This window comes from Notamacropus eugenii, chromosome 3 (assembly GCF_028372415.1).
Source record: "Notamacropus eugenii isolate mMacEug1 chromosome 3, mMacEug1.pri_v2, whole genome shotgun sequence".
Classification (NCBI taxonomy): Eukaryota; Metazoa; Chordata; class Mammalia; order Diprotodontia; family Macropodidae; genus Notamacropus; species Notamacropus eugenii.
In genome coordinates, this window is record NC_092874.1 from 468,841,911 (window position 1) to 468,859,612 (window position 17,702).

The following is a 17,702-nucleotide window of genomic DNA, read 5'->3' on the forward strand; positions in this document are numbered from 1 at the left end:
GAAGACCAGGACACAAACTCAGAGGAAGATAATAAAACAAAAACATCTCAAAAGCCTCAAAGAAAAATTCAAAATGTTCACAAGCCTAACAAGAATTCCTGGAAGCATTAAAGATATAGATAAGAGTGGTAGAAGAAAAATTTAAAAAAAAATGAGTGATACAACAATATTGATAAAAGAGAATTAACAGCATGGCAAATTATATTGAAGAAAATGAATACCTTGAAAATAGAATTGGCCTAATGATAAAAGAGGCACAAAATTCACTGAAGGAAAGAAATCCTTAAAAAGCAGAGTTGGCTGAATGGAGATACAAGAAAAATCACTGAAGAAAATAAATAGAATTGTCCAAGTGGAAGCTAATTCCTCCATGAGATATCAAGAAACAACAAAACAAAGTCAAAAGAATGAAAAAAAATAGGAAAAATGTGAACTATCTCTTTTACAAAACTGATCTAAAAAGGACAGATGAGAATTATTGAATTAACTGAAAGCCATGATCAAAAAAGGAACCTAGACATGGTATTTTAAGAAAATGTTAAGGAAAACTTCCCTGATATTTTAGAACCAGACGGTAAAAAAGAAATTGAAAGAATATACTGATTACCTTCTACAAGAGATCCCAAGATGAAATACTGTAGGTATACTATAGGAATACTATAAGTAAATATAGGAATACAATAGGTAAATTCCAGAGCTCCCAAGTTAAGGATAATCTATTTCAAGAAGTCAGAAAGAAACAATTCAGATCTCATTAAGCCACATTCAAGATCACACCAGATCTAGTGGCTTCCATGTTAAAAGAATCAAGGGCTTGGAATACGATATTTCAGAGTGCATGGTAAATAGGCTTACAATCAAGAATAATCTATCCAGCAAAACAGTATAATCTTTCAGGGAAGAAAATGGATATTTAATGAACAGAAGACTTCCAAGCATTCCTGATGAAAAGACCAGAGATGAGTAGATAATTCAGTATTCAAATAGAAGACTCAAGAGAAACATAAAAAGGTAAACATGAAAGAGAAATCATAAGGAACTAAATAAGATAAAATGGTTTATATTTCTATATGGCAAGATGATTCATGTAACTAATCAATATTAAGGCAATTAAAAGGAGTTTTCATAGACAAAGGACATGAGTGTGATTATATTGGAATAATCTCCAAAAAAACATGAAATGATGACAAAGATATGAACTGGGAGAAGAAGGAAGGTAGAATGGGGAAATTTTTCTCAGATAAAAAAATGCACGAGGAAGAATTTTTATATTGGAAGGGAAAATGAGGTGGTGGTAGTAGGCAGTGCTTGAATCTCATTTTCATTTAAAATTTATAAAGAGGGAAGAATACACACACATACACAATGTGGTATAGACATATATCTTACCCAATATAGAAATAGGAGGGGAAGGGGATAAAACAAAGGGAAGGAGGATGATAAAAGAAAAAGAGTGTTAAGAGAGACAGTGGTTAGACACAAAATAGACTTGAGGAGAGACAGGATAAAAAGTGAAGAAAATGGGATGGAGGGAAATGCACAGTTAGTAAGCACACCTATGAATGTAAATGGGATCAATTTCCACATAAAAAGGAAGTGGCTAGTAGAGTGTATTAGAAACAAGAATCCAAAAATATGTTCTTTACAAGAGACACAACTGAAGTATAAAAACACACATAGTTAAAATAAAGGGCTAAAGCAGAATCTCATTTGCTTCTGCTGAGGTAAAAAAATGGGTAGCAATCATGATCTCAGACAAAGCAAAAGTAAAAATAGACATAATTAAAAGAGGTAATCAGTGAAACAATATTTTACTAACAGGTACCTGGGATGATTAAGTAATATAAAAATTTTTTTACGAGAAGTTTCTCTGATAAGGAACTTATTTCTCAATTATATAGAGAATTGAGTCAAATTTATAAAAAAAAAAAAAAAAGAGCCATTCCCTAACTGGTAAAAGGGTGTCAACAAGTAATTTTCAAAAGAAGAAATGAAAACTATTTATAGTTGTATGAAAAAGATGCTCTTAGTTACTATTGATTAGAGAAATTCCAATTAAAACAACTCAGAGGTACCATCTCACACCTAACAGAAATGAAAATGCTGCAGAGGATGAGGGAAAAAAGGTATATTAATGACCCGTTGGTAGAGTAATAAAATGGTCTAACCATTGTGGAAAGCAATCTGGAAATATGTTCAAAGGGTTAGAAAATATACCATTTGACCCAGCAATACCACTACTAGGTCTAAGGGGAAAAATGACCTATATATACAAAAATATTTATAGCAGCTTTTGTGGTAGGAAAGAATTGTAAATTGAGGAGAGATTCATAAATTTGGTAATGGTTGAATAAATTGTGGCATATGATTGTGAAGGAGTACTGTTGTACTATAAGAAATGATGTGGGGGGGGGGGGTCAGGAAAAAAACCATGGCAAGACCTATGCGAACTGATTCAAATTGAAGTGAGAAGAACCTGGAGGTCAGTGATCAATACAATATGATCCAAGACAATTCCAGAGGACTCATGATAAAAAAAAAAGCCATCCACCTCTGGAGAGAGAACTGAGATGAACTCTGTGTAAACTGGAGGATAATTTTCTCACTTTATTTATTTATTTTTTTGCATTATGGCTAATATGGCCATATGACTTCCATGATTTCACATGTATAATTGATACCATATTGCTTCCCTTCTCAGAGGGTAAGGGAAGGACGAGGAGGGAGAGAATCTGGAATGCAAAATTTAAAAAGAAGAGGATATATATTTTAAAAAACCAAAACTTTTATATACTAGATAGCATAGGAGGGACAGCATTAGTGGTTGGGAAAAGCTTCATGCTTAAGATGGTGCTGAGCTATATCTTAAAGGGAAGGAAAAGAAATAAAGCATTTATGTAATACCTACTACATGCCTAAGCACTAAGTGCTTTACAAATATTATCTCTTCTCATCCTTACAATGACCATGGAATGTAAGTGCTACTATTGTCCCTATCTTACAAATGAGGGAACTGAGGCAAAGAGATGTCAAGTGACTTGCCCAGGATCACATAGCTAGTAAGTACCAATATCAGATTTGAACTCATTCCTTTTTGAATGAATGCCTAGCACTTGATCCATTGCACCATCTAGATTTATACCTTAAAAATATAGGTCTCTGTGAGTATATTCTAGGCATGGGGAATGGGCAGTACAAAGGTTAGAGATGGGACACATAGTGTTATGAATAAGGAACGCAGAGAGGGCTAGTTTGACTGGAGAACAGAATGAGAGCTAGGACCAGTTTGTATACAGTTTTTAAAACTGCATGAGACAATTTATATATTTTTCTAGAGGCAATAGGGAACCATTAGGGTTATTGAATCACATAGTCAGATCTTTGAATAAAAATATTACTTTGGCAGCAGTATATAGCACAGGATGGAGCTGGGAGGGAGACAAGGCAGGGATACCAGTTAGGAGGATGTTGAAATAGCTTGTGTAAAAAGTGATGAGGGCTAAACTAAGGTGTTAGCTGGGTGACAAGACAGAAAGAATGAAATGTGAGAATTAGGAAGTTAAAAATGACAAGATCTGGCAACTGATTGGATGCGTGGGCTGAGGGAGAGTGAAGAGTTGAGGGTAATGTTGAGATTAGGAACTTGAGGCACTGGAAGGATGATTGTGTCTAGGAGGAAGGGAGAGTTTCCTGTTGTAATTATGCCCCCAAAGCCCAGTGTAAGTATTTGGACTCTAAACTTAGGCATGCAAAATCAGTAATGGAGCTTAATGAGAAAATCAAGGTATCAGACAAACTTTGTGCAACTACTGATGGACCCAAGTTTGATGTTAATGAAATGACAATCTCTTATATCCACAAAAAGAGTGTTTCTGAATTTTCAGCAGCTGTATTTCAGCAATCTCTACCACAACTTGTTCAGTCATTCCCCAATTGATGGGCATCCCCTTGATTTCCAGTTTTTGGACACCCTGAAGAGAGCTGCCATAAACATTTTTGTACATGTGGGACCCTTTCCTATTTTCATGATCTCTGGGGCATACAGTCCTAGAAGCAGTCATTCTGGGTCAAAGGGTACACACATTTTTGTAGCCCTTTGCACATAGTTCCAAATTGCTCTCCAGAATGGTTGGATCAGTTCACAGCTCCACCAACAATGAATTAATGTTCCAATTCTCCCACATCTTCTCCAACATTTGTCATCTTCCTGCTTTGTCATGTTAGACAATCTGATAGATGTGATGTGGTACCTCAGAGTTGTTTTGATTTGCTTCTCTCTAATCAATAGTGATTTAGGGCATTTTTTCATATGATTATAGATAGCTTTAATTTCTTCCTCTGAAAACTCCTTGTTCATATCCTTTAACCATTTATCAATTTGGAAATGACTTGTATTATTGTACATTTGACTCAGTTCTCTATATATTTTAGAAATGAGGCTTTTATCACAGACACTAATTGCAAAAATTCTTTCCCAGTTTTCTGCTTCTCTCCTAACCTTGGTTACATTGGGTTTGTTTGTGCAAAAACTTTTCAATTTAATGTAATCAGAGTTATCCATTTTGTGCTTCATAATATTCTCTCTTGTTTGGTCATAAACTTCTCTATTGTCCATAAATCTGACAAATACACTATCCTTTTTTCCCTTAATTTGTTTATAATATCAATCTTTATACCTAGATCATGTATCCATTTGGACTTTATTCTTGTGTAGGATGTCAGGTATTGGTCTATGCCCAGTTTCCACCACACTGTTATCCCATTTTCCCAGAAATTTTTGTCAAACAATGAGGTTTTATCCCAGAGATTGGGGTCCTTGAGTTTATCAATGAGTAGATTGCTATATGCATTGACTACTGTGTCTTGAGTACCTAACATATTCCACTGATCTACCCCTCTATTTCTTAGCCAGTATCAAGTGGTTTTGATGATTGCTGCTTCATAACACAATTTGAGATCTGGTAGGGCTAGGCTACCTTCCCTAGCATTTCTTTTCATTCATTCCCTTGATATTCTGGACCTTTTGTTCTTCCAGATGAATTTTGATATTATTTTTTCTAGCTCTAGAAAATAATTATCTGATACTTTGATTGGTATGGCACTGAATAAGTAAATTAATTTAGGTAGAATTGTCATTTTTATTATATTGGCTTGGCCCACCCACGAGCAACTGATGTTTTCCCACTTACTTAGATCTGACTTCATTTGTGTAAAAAGTGTTTTGTAATTGTGTTCATGTAGTCCCTGGGTTTGTTTTGGCAGGTAGACTCCCAGATATTTTATAGTGTCTACCATAGCTTTAAATGGGATTTCTCTATCTCTCTCTTGCTGTTGGACTTTGTTTGTAATACATAGAAATGCAGATGTTTTATCTGGGTTTATTTTGTAACCTGCAACTTTGCCAAAGTTATGTATTATTTCAAGTAGTCTTTTACTGGATTCTCTGGGATTCTCTAAGTATATCATCATGTCATCTGCAAAGAGTGAAAACTTAGTTTCTTCTTCACTTATTCTAATTCCTTCAATTTCTTTTTCTTCTCTTATTGCTACAGCTGGCATTTCTAATACCCTATTGAATAAGAGTGGTGATGATGGACATCCTTGTTTCACCCCTTATCTTATTGGAAATGATCTAGCTTATCCCCATTGCATATAATGCTTGCTGATGGTTTTAGGTAGATACTGCTTATTATTTTACGGAAGGCTCCATTTATTCCCATGCTTTTCAGTGTTTTCAATAGGAATGGGTGTTGTATATTGTCAAAAGCTTTTTCTGCGTCTGTTGAGATAATCATGTGGTTTCTGTTAGTTTTGTTATTGATATGATCAATAATACTAATAGTTTTCCTAATATTGAACCAGTCCTGCATTTCTGGTATAAATCCTACCTGATCATAATGTATTATTCTCATGATAAGTTGCTGTATTCTTTTTGCTAAAATCTTATTTAAACTTTTTGCACATGTATTCAGTACAGAAATTGGTCTAAAATTTTCTTTCTCTGTTTTGGCTCTGCCTGGTTTAGGTATCAGAACCATATTTGTATCATAGGAAGAATTTGGGAGAACTCCTTCTTCCCCAGTTTTCCCATGTAGTATTGGAATTAAATGTTCTTTAAATGTTTGATAGAATTCACTTGTAAATCCATCTGACCCTGGAGATTTTTACCTAGGGATTTCATTGATGGCTTGTTCATAACTCTTTTTCTCAAATGGGGTTATTTAAATATTCAACTTCCTCTTCTGTTCATCTGGGCAATTTATATTTTTTAAAATAATCATCTTATTTAGATAGTCGAATTTATGTGCATATAGTTAGGCAAAGTAATTTCTAATTATTGTTGTGATTTCCTCCTCATTGGAGGTGAGCTCACTCTTTTCATTTTTGATATTGCTAATTTGGTTTTCTCCTTCCTTTTTTAATTAAATTGACCAAAGGTTTATCAATTTTATTGATTTTCCAAAAAAACAACTCTTAGTTGTATTTATTAGTTCAATAATTTTCTTAATTTCAATTTTATTAATATCTCTTTTGGTTTTCATTATTTCTAATTTTGTATTTACTTGGAGATTTTAAATTTGTTCTTTTTCTAGCTTTTTCAGCTTCATGCCCAATTCATTGATCTCTTCTTTCTCTATTTTATTCATGTAGGCATTCAAAGATATAAAACTTCCTTTAAGAACTGCTTTTGCAGTATCCCATAAGATTTAGTAGGTTGTCTTATTATTGTCATTCTTGAATGAAGTTATTGATTGTTTCTATAATTTGTTGTTTAACCCACTCATTCTTTAGGATTAGATTGTTTAGTTTCCAATTAATATTTTTATCTTTCCATGGCCTTTTGTTGCATATAATTTTTATTGCATTATGATCTGAGAAGTATGCATTGACTCTGTCTGCCTTTCCACACTGGATTGTAAGGTTTTTATGGCCTAGTACATGGTTAATTTTTGTATATGTGTCATGTACCACTGAGAAAAAAGTATATTCCTTTCTATTCCCATTCAATTTTCTCCAGAGATCTATCATATCTACCTTATCCAGAGTTTAATTCACCTCCTTAACTACTTTTTTGTTTATTTTGAGGTTAGATTTATCAAGTTCAGAGAGGGGGAGGTTGAGGTCTCCCACTAGTACAGTTTTGCTGTCTATTTCTTCCTGTAAATCCCTTAAATTCTCCTTTAAGAACTTGAATGCTATACCACTTGGAGCATATATGTTTAGTAATGAAATTGCTTCATTGTCTATGGTGCCTTTTAGCAGGATATAATTTCTTTCCTTATCTCTTTTGATTGCATCTGTTTCTGCTTTTGCTTTGTCTGAGATTAGGATTGCTACCCCTGCTTTTTTTACATCAGCTGAAGTACAATATATTCTGCTCCAACATTTTACCTTTACCCTGTGTGTTTGCCCCCATTTCATGTGTGTTTCTTGTAAACAACATATTGTTGGTTTTTAATCCATTCTACTATCTGTCTTCATCTTATGGGAGAGGCCATCCCATCCACATTGACAGTTATGATCACTATCAGTTTCTTTCCATTCTATTACCCCCATTTATACTTTTAGTTCTCCCTTCTCCCTTCCCCTCCACAATAGTTTTAATTTTTGATGACTACCTTCCTCAGTCTTCCCTCCTTTCTTTCAGCCCTCTCCCTTTTTATCCCCCTTTCGCTTATTACTCCTTTCTTCCCTTTTAGCCTCCCCTCCCTTTTCTTTCCCTCTTCCCCTCCTACTCCCTATAGAACTAGTTGTATTTCTACACATAACTGAGTTTGTTGTTCCCTCCTTGAACCCAATCAGATAAAAGTAACTCTCAAACAATGCTCACTTCCATCCTCTCTTTCCTTTTATTGTAATATATTTTTGTGCCTCTTCCTGTGATGTAATTTACCTTTTCTGACTCCTCCTTTTCACATCTCCCTTTACAATCCTTTGCACTCTTAAATCACATTTTTATCATGACATCATTTACTTTATACCACTCCTTCTATCTATGTATATCCCTTTTATTTATCATAATAAATATACAATTCTCAAGATCAACCAGTATCATCTTCTCTTACGGGGATGTAAACAGTTTGCCCATATTGAATAACAATTTTATTCCCTGTCTACCTTTTTATGCCTCTCTTGAGACCTACATTTGAAGATCGAATTTTCTATTGAGTTCTGGCCTTTTCATCACGAAGGTCTGGAAATTCCTTATTTCATTGAATGGTAATTTCCTTGCCTGAAATGTTATGCTGAACTTTGCTGGGTAATTAATCCTTGGTTGCAGTCCCAGTTCCTTTGCATTATGGAATATCGTATTCCAATCCCTCTGATCTTTAAATGTATAAGCTGCAAGGTCCTGTGTGATCCTGACTGTAACTCCTCAATATTTGAATGATTTCTTTCTGGCTGCTTGCAATATTTTCTCCTTCACCTGATAGTTTGGAATTTGGCAACAATATTCCTTGGTGTTTTTAGTTTGGGATCCCTTTCAGGAGGTGAATGGTGAATTCTTTCGATGACTGTTTTGCTCTCTGGATCTAGAATTTCTGGGCAGTTTGCCTTGATAATTTCTTGGAAGACATTATCCTAGCTCTTTTTCTCATGACTTTCTGGTAGACCAATAATCCTTACATTTTTCTCTCCTAGATCTATTTTCCAGGTCAGTTATTTTTCCAGTTCGATATTTTGCATTTTATTCTATCTTTTCATTCTTTAGATTCTGTTTGACTCATTCTTGGTGTCTCATAGAGTCATTAGCTTCTACTTGCCTGGTTTTAATTTTTATCAAATTGTTTTCTTCAGTTAACTTTTGCATCTTCTTTTTCATCTATCCAATCGCTCCTTTTAGGGAGTTATTTTCTCCAGTTAGGTTTTGTACTTCCTTTTCTAATTGTTCAATTTTCCTTTTAAATTCTTCTGTGATTTCTTTTTTTCATATTTTTAAAATCATTGGTCAGTTTTTCTTCTATTTCTCTAATTTGGCTTTTAAAGTCCTTCCTGAGCTCTTCTATGAATGCTCTTTGTGCTTCTGATCAGTTCATATTCCTTTCTGACGTTTCGATGGCAGTAGTGTCTCAATGCTGACCTCTTTGTATTCCTGAACTAGAGCATAGGCAAGCTCAGCAGTTGGTGATCCCATCTGCGCTAGTGTCTTCCCAATTCACCTGGGGTGCTGAGGCATGCCTGGTGTCCTGGTGTTGGTGGTTGAGAGCTTCACTCCACTGGGAATCAAGATCTTCTCCTAGTTTGCTGAGGTGGGGCTGTCTGGGACAGCTCTGATCCTGCACTGGTCCCCTTCAGTCACAGAAAGAGGGACCCTTCTTAGCTATTTTCCTATCCTCACAGGCTAAGAGACTGTTTACCCCTTCTACTGTTCCCACTCTTCCACTCTTCTCTGGACTCTTCAAGGTCAACAAGGGGAGGGAGGTAGCAATTATTGATTACTCTGCCCTGAAGCCCTCTTTCCCTCCCATCATTCCACTATGTCACATGGTGGTCTCATCATGTCCCAGGTTTCAATTATCATCTCTATGAAGATGACTCTCAGATCTACTTGTTGTGTCCTCACTTCTCCCAATTTCTATTCTCACATCTCCAGTTATCTGATTATTACCCATATAGAAGTGGATATATTATAGACACCTTAAACTCAAAATATCCCAAAGTGAATTTGTTAATCCTGTACCCCCAAACTCTGCACTCTTTCCACCTTCCCTATTTGGATGGAGGATATTTCCATTGTCCAAAGCACCTGGTCTCACACCTTGGATGTTATCCTCACTCTTGCCCACTATATCTAATCAGTGGTTAATTTATGTCATTTCCACCTTCATGGCATCTCTTGTATATGCCCCCTTGTACATGTCTCCTCTGGCACTGCCACCAACCTATTACAGTCCCTTATCATCTCTTGCTTGGACTATTGCAATAAACTGCTGATTAGTCTCTCTGCTTCAAGTTATCCCCCACTCTAGGTCATCCTCCACTCACATGTCAAATTGATCTTCCCAAATTTAGCTCATCTCACTCTGTCATCCCTTATTTGACAAATTACAATGCCTCATAATCACCTTTACGATCAAACATAAAATTTCGTTTGAGTTCTTAAAGCTCTCCATAGCCGATTTTTCCAGCCTTCTTATGCCTTATGCCCTTTAACATATTCTTGGTCCCACTGACATTAGCCTCCTTGTTGTTCCTGAAACAGGACACTCCATTTCATTGGTTGTCCTCCATGCCTGGAATATTCTCCCTCCTCATGCCCCCCTGCTGGATGACTTGGAATCATCTGAGTCTCAGCCAAAGTCCCACCTTATACACAAAGTCTTTCCTTTTCCTCCTTAATCTTAGGATTAAGGAGATCATCCTCAATTTACTGGGTATATAACTTGCTTGTTTATAGTTGTCTGCATGTTGTCTACTGATTAGACTGTGAGTTCTTTGAGATCAAGGACTGTACTTACTTTTACACTTCTTTGTATCCCCAATACAATCCCCTTTGTATTGTATCTTTGTATCCCCATCCCCTTTGTATCCCCAGTGCCTAGCACAGTGCTTGGAGAAGATGCTTAATAAACTCTAATTGACTAACTGAATATTTTCATTCTAATTTTCTCTAGATCTCACCCTTCTCTTTATTACATACCAGCTTGTCATATTTTTTATAGATCACATTTGTCCTGCTAGATTGTAAGCTAGATTCTAGAGTTTATGTTTTTATTTTGTGCCACTCACACTATAGTGCCTCAGACTTCTTATGCTGGTATGTAAACATTTTACTTATTCTCTTGATTGACTCACTCATTCCGGTCTGTCATCACACTGGAAGATCTTGGCTCCTAGAGAATCACCACGATCACATGGCTATCCTCAAACTTTCTCAGGGTCTAGTGATAATACTATTTTAGGAAAATCCTCTTACCTTAATCACCACACTTGCTCTTCAGTCCCCAGTGACAAGGTTTATTTATACAACTAGTTATTTGCAGTTGTGACACTTTTAGATTTTAAAAATAAGCATTTATTTAGCCACAGGGCAAAGGAAATAATGTTAATATGACAGATATTCATATATTAAAACAAATGGATGAATAATAAAAGCCTCACAATCTACACATAATCCTGGACCACTCTTCAACTAATGCACGGAGTACATAGGAGAGAGTGGACACACTTTTAGAAATTTGCCAATGAAGCAAATGAGTGAGGAAAACCTATTAAGGTAATTTAAATTAACTTTGTTGTCCTCTTTCTGTCTCAGAAATTGTCCAGGAAGGTTCCTTGATGAATATATTTTCCGGGTTGAATAAATCTTTCCACCGCTAATCTAAATTGATCCACGATGTGCTTGACTAATACCTCATTGGACATCTTAGTTAAACTAATTAGCCTACTGAATGTTTTCTCTCCTCAACTGTTCCTCTGATGAGCTAGACTTACTCCTCAACAGCAATTGTAGCATCTATCACTTTCACCTTCAAGCTTAGCTGATGCAGTTCTGGAGTGTACACTTTCAACATCTCCACTCTTTTGCTTCTCTTGTCTTCCTAGTTTTAGTCTTTTGATCCTCTCTGCAAGTGATTTCACCTTAGCATATGCTTAATTATATTCTTACCTGTCTATAAGCAGCTAACTTGCATTTCTCTATAAATAAACAACAGTTCTGGTGTCCATATTTCTTAAGTATACAACAACTTGTCATATTCAAAAGAATCAATAGTTTATCTTGGAACTCAGTTGAGCCAGATTCAACCCTTGGTAACTATTGGACAGAGCAACTGTTTTTTCTTAGAATTCTGAGGAAAGCAGAGGACTCCAGTTCATTTATATTGCCAAAGCCTTAAGGGTAATCACTTAATAAGGAGCTATGAGTTGGACCTGTGATTTAATGAGAATAGAGGACTCATTTTTGAAGAAACTCCACCAAAGGAGGTTGGTATAAAATTTCATGGGTGAATGGTGAAACTCTCAGAATACTAGTGAGTCACAGCACACATCTTTCGTGAAGCCTTAGTATAGTACAGGGTTCTTAACCTGGGGATCTGTGAGTTCCCAAGGAGTCCACAAATAGATTTCGGAGAGTCTGTGAAGCTGGATAGGGGAAAATATATTTTTATTTCAATTTATCTGATTTTATTTAATGCATTTAAAAACATTATTCTAAGAAGTGATTCATAAGCTTCTGCGGACTTGCAAAAGGGGAAAGCCCCATGACACAAAAAGTTAAGAATCCCTGAATTATAAAGAATGTGAACTGAGCAGAATTTTGAAGGAAACACGGGATTATAAGTGGTGATAGTGAGAAGGCAGTTGTTTTCCTAATGAAACATTCTCTGTCTTCAAAGCACTTATATTCTACTGAGGTAATATATCTTAGATATAAATAAGGATAGCACATGGGAGGGAGTGAGAGGAACAAGAATGTTTGATCAGGGAGAAAACAGTAACAGCAGGCAGTTGAAAGGGTATATTAACAGCTGGAGAGAATAGGGAAGGATGAATAATTCAGTGTAAATTAATTCCTGTGAATAACTCACATGAAGGATCATGTAAAATAAAGTTGGGCAAGTTGAACTTGGATTATGGAGGACCAGGAAAGGGAGATAAAATGGAACAACAATTACTTTTGAATTATGTGCTATCTTGGGTCATTAATGCCACTGTCTCCCTCCACTGGTGCAGACAAGGTAAAATTGGAAACCAGTGGAATTCCCCATCCAGTATTTCTCCATTCCCACCCTCCTGATGGCTTACCTGTGATTGCTAATTGGGTCACAAAGAAAGTCATTCGTGACTTCCTCTTCTTCTTCCAGGTGGAGAACAGTACGAAGGCATTCCCCACAACAGTGAAGACAAAGAGGACCCAAAGGGTCACCAATTGCTCTGTCTGCAAGAGATACAACAAGGAGAGGTGAATGCATCCAGGAACATAAGGGAAATTGACTGAAGGTGGAACAATCTTCAGTTAAGGCTAAGAGTGGTAAGAAGATCCTCAGCCACTTATGACCAAAAAGACAGAATGCAAGTTGGCCATGGGACCATAGAACTTGAAAACCTTTCTTATTACTGACTAAGCAAACAGATGGATTCAATGAATAGTAACATTGGTTTATTTGGAATACATTTCAACCACAGCATTTCTTCTAAGATGTGGTTTCAGCCTTATGTGTTTCAAAAATATGCCCCTTTAAATATTCCACAAAAGAAATGTTGGTACTATAGTTCTATTCTGTGATTAATTATCCAATTCAAGCTGGAAGGAACTTTAGAGATCATCTGTTCCAACCTCCACATTTGGCACATAGGAAGTACTTCATCAGTGTTTTTTTATTTTTATTTTTCGTTGCATTTATTTTGTTTACATGTGAGAAAATGGAAGCTTAAAGAAATTAAGTAACTGACCCTAGGTCATATGGGAAGTCAGAGGCGTAATCTGGATTTTAAGTCAGGACCCCGATCTAGCTCCAGGATTCTCTCCACCTCACAATGGCTATGCACCAATTCATCCATTTCCTCCATAGGTATTTATTAAACAGATATTATTATGCTCAATTATTATCATTATACCCAAGAGCTATTTATTAAACTCAAATATTATTATTACATATAATAATAATTCTTAAGCTCAATAGTGCTTGATTAAATACCAGTTACATGAATAGGTACTAGGAAAGACATAAAGATGAACGAGACCTAACTCCTCTCCTCAAGAAAACTTGGAATTGACAAGTCCTGGATTTAAATCCTGCCTCTGACACCATCCAAATGAACATGAGCAAATCATTTCACATTTCCAAATCCTAGTGTCCTAATCTGTAAAAATAGAGAAAATGAATTTAATGCCTACTACACTGAGATTTTCTGAGATTTTGTTAAGATAAAATGTGTACATTATTTGGAAAACTTTTATCTTCTCAGTAAGTGCTACTTGGGGCAGCTGGGTGGTGCAATGGGTAGACCACTGAATCTGGAATTAGGAAGATTCACCTATCTTGTGTTCAAATCTGGCCTCAGGGCACTAGCTGGGTGGACTTGGAGAAGTCGTTTCATCCTGTTTGCCTCAGTTTCTTCATCTATAAAGTGAGCTAGAGAAAGAAATGGCAATCCCTTTCAGTATCTTTGTGAAAACAGTCCCAAGTGGGGTCACAAAAAGTCTGAAATGACTTAAACCACCACATTCTTATTGTTGTAATTGCTATTATTACCTTGTGTTTACTTTTTGATGTATACGTTGTACTCCCCTCCTTCCTTCATTAGAATGTAAACTTCTTAAAGTCAAGTTCTTTTTCCTTGTATCCTCAGTGCTCAGCACAGTGCCAGCAGCTTTTTAGCACATCAGATCCAGTAAATTCTGGCTCTTTGCTTCGGCAGACCCTGAGCTAATTATGTTTGGGGATCCTGGAATATACAAATGCATTAAAGGCTTTCTTTTCCATTATTGGTAGTAGATAATCTCCCCAAAGCAGGCTATCCAAATCCCCATCATGCCAAATAATGAGGCTGGATTTCCAAGGAAAGCAGCCCCTGCATGTTCTCTCCCTTGACCCGAATCTAATTGCTGATGTGCCCCAGAGCCAACAAGAATCCCTTTGAAGCCAGAGAGTCTGCTGGCTCCCACCTTTGCAGCTGGGCCCAGTCCAGAGCCAGGATAGTTATGGTTCTGACTTTCACATGAGAACAAAACTTTCACCAGACCCAAAGTAAAGATAGTTTTCTCTGTGAACCATTAGAGTACCTTTTTAGCTACCAAATAAAATATCCCAGACTTTGCATCATAGGATCTGGATGCAAAGGCTGGCTCTGCTACACACTTGCTAAGTCATTTCCTTTCTCTGGGCCTTAGTTTCCTCATAAGTAACAAGATGGGGTTGAACTAGAAGGAATTTAATATCCATCTTTTTGGTCTTAAAGCTCCTATCCTATGATCATCTCGGGATTCCTAAAAGATGAGATGTCATCTGTAATTGCTCTTCATCCAAGGCCTGTGGAACAGGTGTTGCCTGCTTGACTCTAGGCCAAATGCCACTGCAACAAATCTTATTAGCACCATGATATATGCCTGAGATGTCTAAGCCCCACCCCTATTTTGGAAGAATATTCAATACAACCACATTTGTAAGTCTATTGAAATGGAATTTGTCCTGCACCTAGAAAGCAAAGGTTCTGAGGACCACGGAAAGAGCTCAACATGTTTTTTTATTAAACAACTTCATCTTCATGTGTTGGCGTGATCTCCCATAGTTGGAGACCAGAGATTATTTCTAGTGCTGTGTCTAAAGGAGGACACTAAATCACCTCTTTAATATATTTTTCAGACCAGCCTAGAAGATAGACTTAAAGAGTACATCTTCTCTCTCTACACTGACTAATTTTATAGATGGGATTTGCCAACAGCCTGAAGCAGCTCAGCACCAATGCTGTAGGTCTAGAGTTAAGATTTGCTTAAAACTTTGATTATCCTCAGCTTACTTTCTCTTAGGTAGGTTCAATTTCTTTCAGACACAGGGGATTATGGAGTTTGTTCATTTGCATCCAGTACAGATTATTAGTGAAATGCTTATTTCACTTGAGTCAGGAGAATCTTATTTTCAGTCTTTATTTTGATTTTAGAATCCCATTATAGAGCTGTCCTGAAAAGCACTGGATCTTTCCCTAAAGCTCAGGCTTTGAGCTGTCAATCATGACCCTGTCAAAGCTTTCTCCTCAAAAAGGGTGAACAGGGAAAACCAGGAAGCACTACCAACAGCTAGTATTCCCCTGGGCCACTCAAGCTTGCAAAATGCTTTATATGCATAACATCATTTGAGTCTCACAACAACTCTGTGCAGTGGGGCCTACAGATGCCATCATTATCTTCATCTTCATCATCACCACTAGCATCTCCATTATCATAATCATCATATTACAAGGAAGTTATTTGAGAATCAGTGAAGACTTTAATAGCCATATAGCTAGTAAATATCAGAAGCAAAATTCAAATCCAAGTGTTCCTGACTCAGTCTTGATTTTATCTGCTACAAGACAGTGTGAAGGATCCATTGAAGCATGTGGGTGTCATAGGTAATAATAACTAGTATTTATATGTAGCTTTAAAGGTTTGCAAAGTGACTCACAAATATTATTTCATTTGATAATGACAACTACTATTATCACTCCCCTTTCACAGATGAGGAAATTGAAGCAAAGAGAGTTTAAATGACTTGCCCAAGGTCACACAGTTAGTCAGTGTCTGAGTCTGGATTTGAATTTAGGTCTTATGGACTCGAGACTTAGTGCTCTGTTCACTGAACCACAAAGCTGATAATGTTCCTAGGATCGCAGATTTAGAGCTGGAAGTTACTCAGAAACTATCTAGTCCAGTTCTCTCATTGTACAGAGAAGGAAACAAAGGCCCAGAAAGGTCTTGCAAATTGCTGAGCATCACACAGGCAAGAAATAGCAAGAGTGGGATTTGAACCCAGGGTCTTTGACTCCAGGCTAAAGCTCTTTCCACTATGCCATGACATTTAAGCTCGGAAAAGAGAACTCTTGGGGGATAAGGAGTGGGATGAGACAGTTGTTTTTAGGAAGGGCTATCTGTGAATAAGGGATTAAACTTGTTCTGTTTGTCTTGCCCTTAGGGAAAGGGGGAGAAAGAGCTGGGACTTATGGCAGAAAGTTACATGGAGTAAGTCATTAGTTTAACATAAGGAAAAGATCCTGCACCATTTGCAATGAGCAAAGGGAGAATGGCTAGTGTCTTGTCACCAGAGATGTTTAAGTGGGGCTTCTAGGACTCTTGTAGGGTTCATGACTGAAGAGGGGGTTAGGTGACTTGGAGAACAGACAGCCTGGTGTAGTGAAGAAAGTATGGGCTTTGAAGTGGGGAAAGACTGGGTTCAAGTCTTACCTCAGATATTTACTAGCTTTGTGATCCTGGCCAAGTCACTTAGCCTTTCTCTGCTTCAATGTCTTCACTTATAGAAGGAGTTGGCCCCAATGACCACTAACTTTCCTTTCAGTCTTAAATGCAGGATTGAGTAAACCTTGAATACTCATGTATTTCCAAGATTCCCTTATTCATCCCTTCAATGATCCTGGACCTGCCATAGTAGAATCACAGAAGCCAGGCATCATTAGAATCTGCCAGTTAGGCACTGAACCAGAAAAAGATTAAGATCTTAGCTTAAATAGATGATTAAACTATGGTTGCAGAAATTATGACCCAAACTCTTCCACCACTACAATATTTCACTTTGTGACTCACACCTGCTGACATCCATCCACCTACTGGAAGCTCCCAGAGACATGGTTAGCATGTTTGGATAGTCAATCAGCCACACCTTTCTTGACCCAAAGAGTTTCTCACTTCATTGTTGTTGTTTGTTCTTCATTTATCAGGAAGATGATGCCATGACTTGCAAATGAATTGGATTTAAGTGAGGGAGACCTGTGCAAGGTCATCAGCCTCACTGTCTCTTTTGGAGCCATCTGGGTCCAGTGACCACATGTAAATAAGAATGACAGGGCATGACCCCTCACTTCATAAATGGATCACAGGACTTGAATTATGTTGTTTAAAAATTGAAATCTTTGTTATGCTCTATAACTGATTATATTTAATGACACTATACTATACATTACCTATCATGAACATCTAATAATATTACAGAGTATCCAGTCATATCAGCTTCCTTGTTATTCCTTGAATAAGATATTTTATCTCC

At 36.8% G+C, this 17,702-nt stretch overlaps 1 protein-coding gene across 3 annotated transcripts in view; it reads right to left on the reverse strand.

The window, feature by feature from the left end:
* NPSR1 (neuropeptide S receptor 1) overlaps positions 1-17,702 on the reverse strand; it is a 153,321-nt gene that overhangs the window by 122,218 nt on the left and 13,401 nt on the right. For all 3 annotated transcript variants that reach the window (XM_072598863.1, XM_072598861.1, XM_072598862.1), the window contains exon 2: positions 12,751-12,883. In XM_072598863.1, the coding sequence (XP_072454964.1) occupies positions 12,751-12,883 (133 nt within the window). The remainder of the gene's footprint in view (positions 1-12,750; positions 12,884-17,702) is intronic.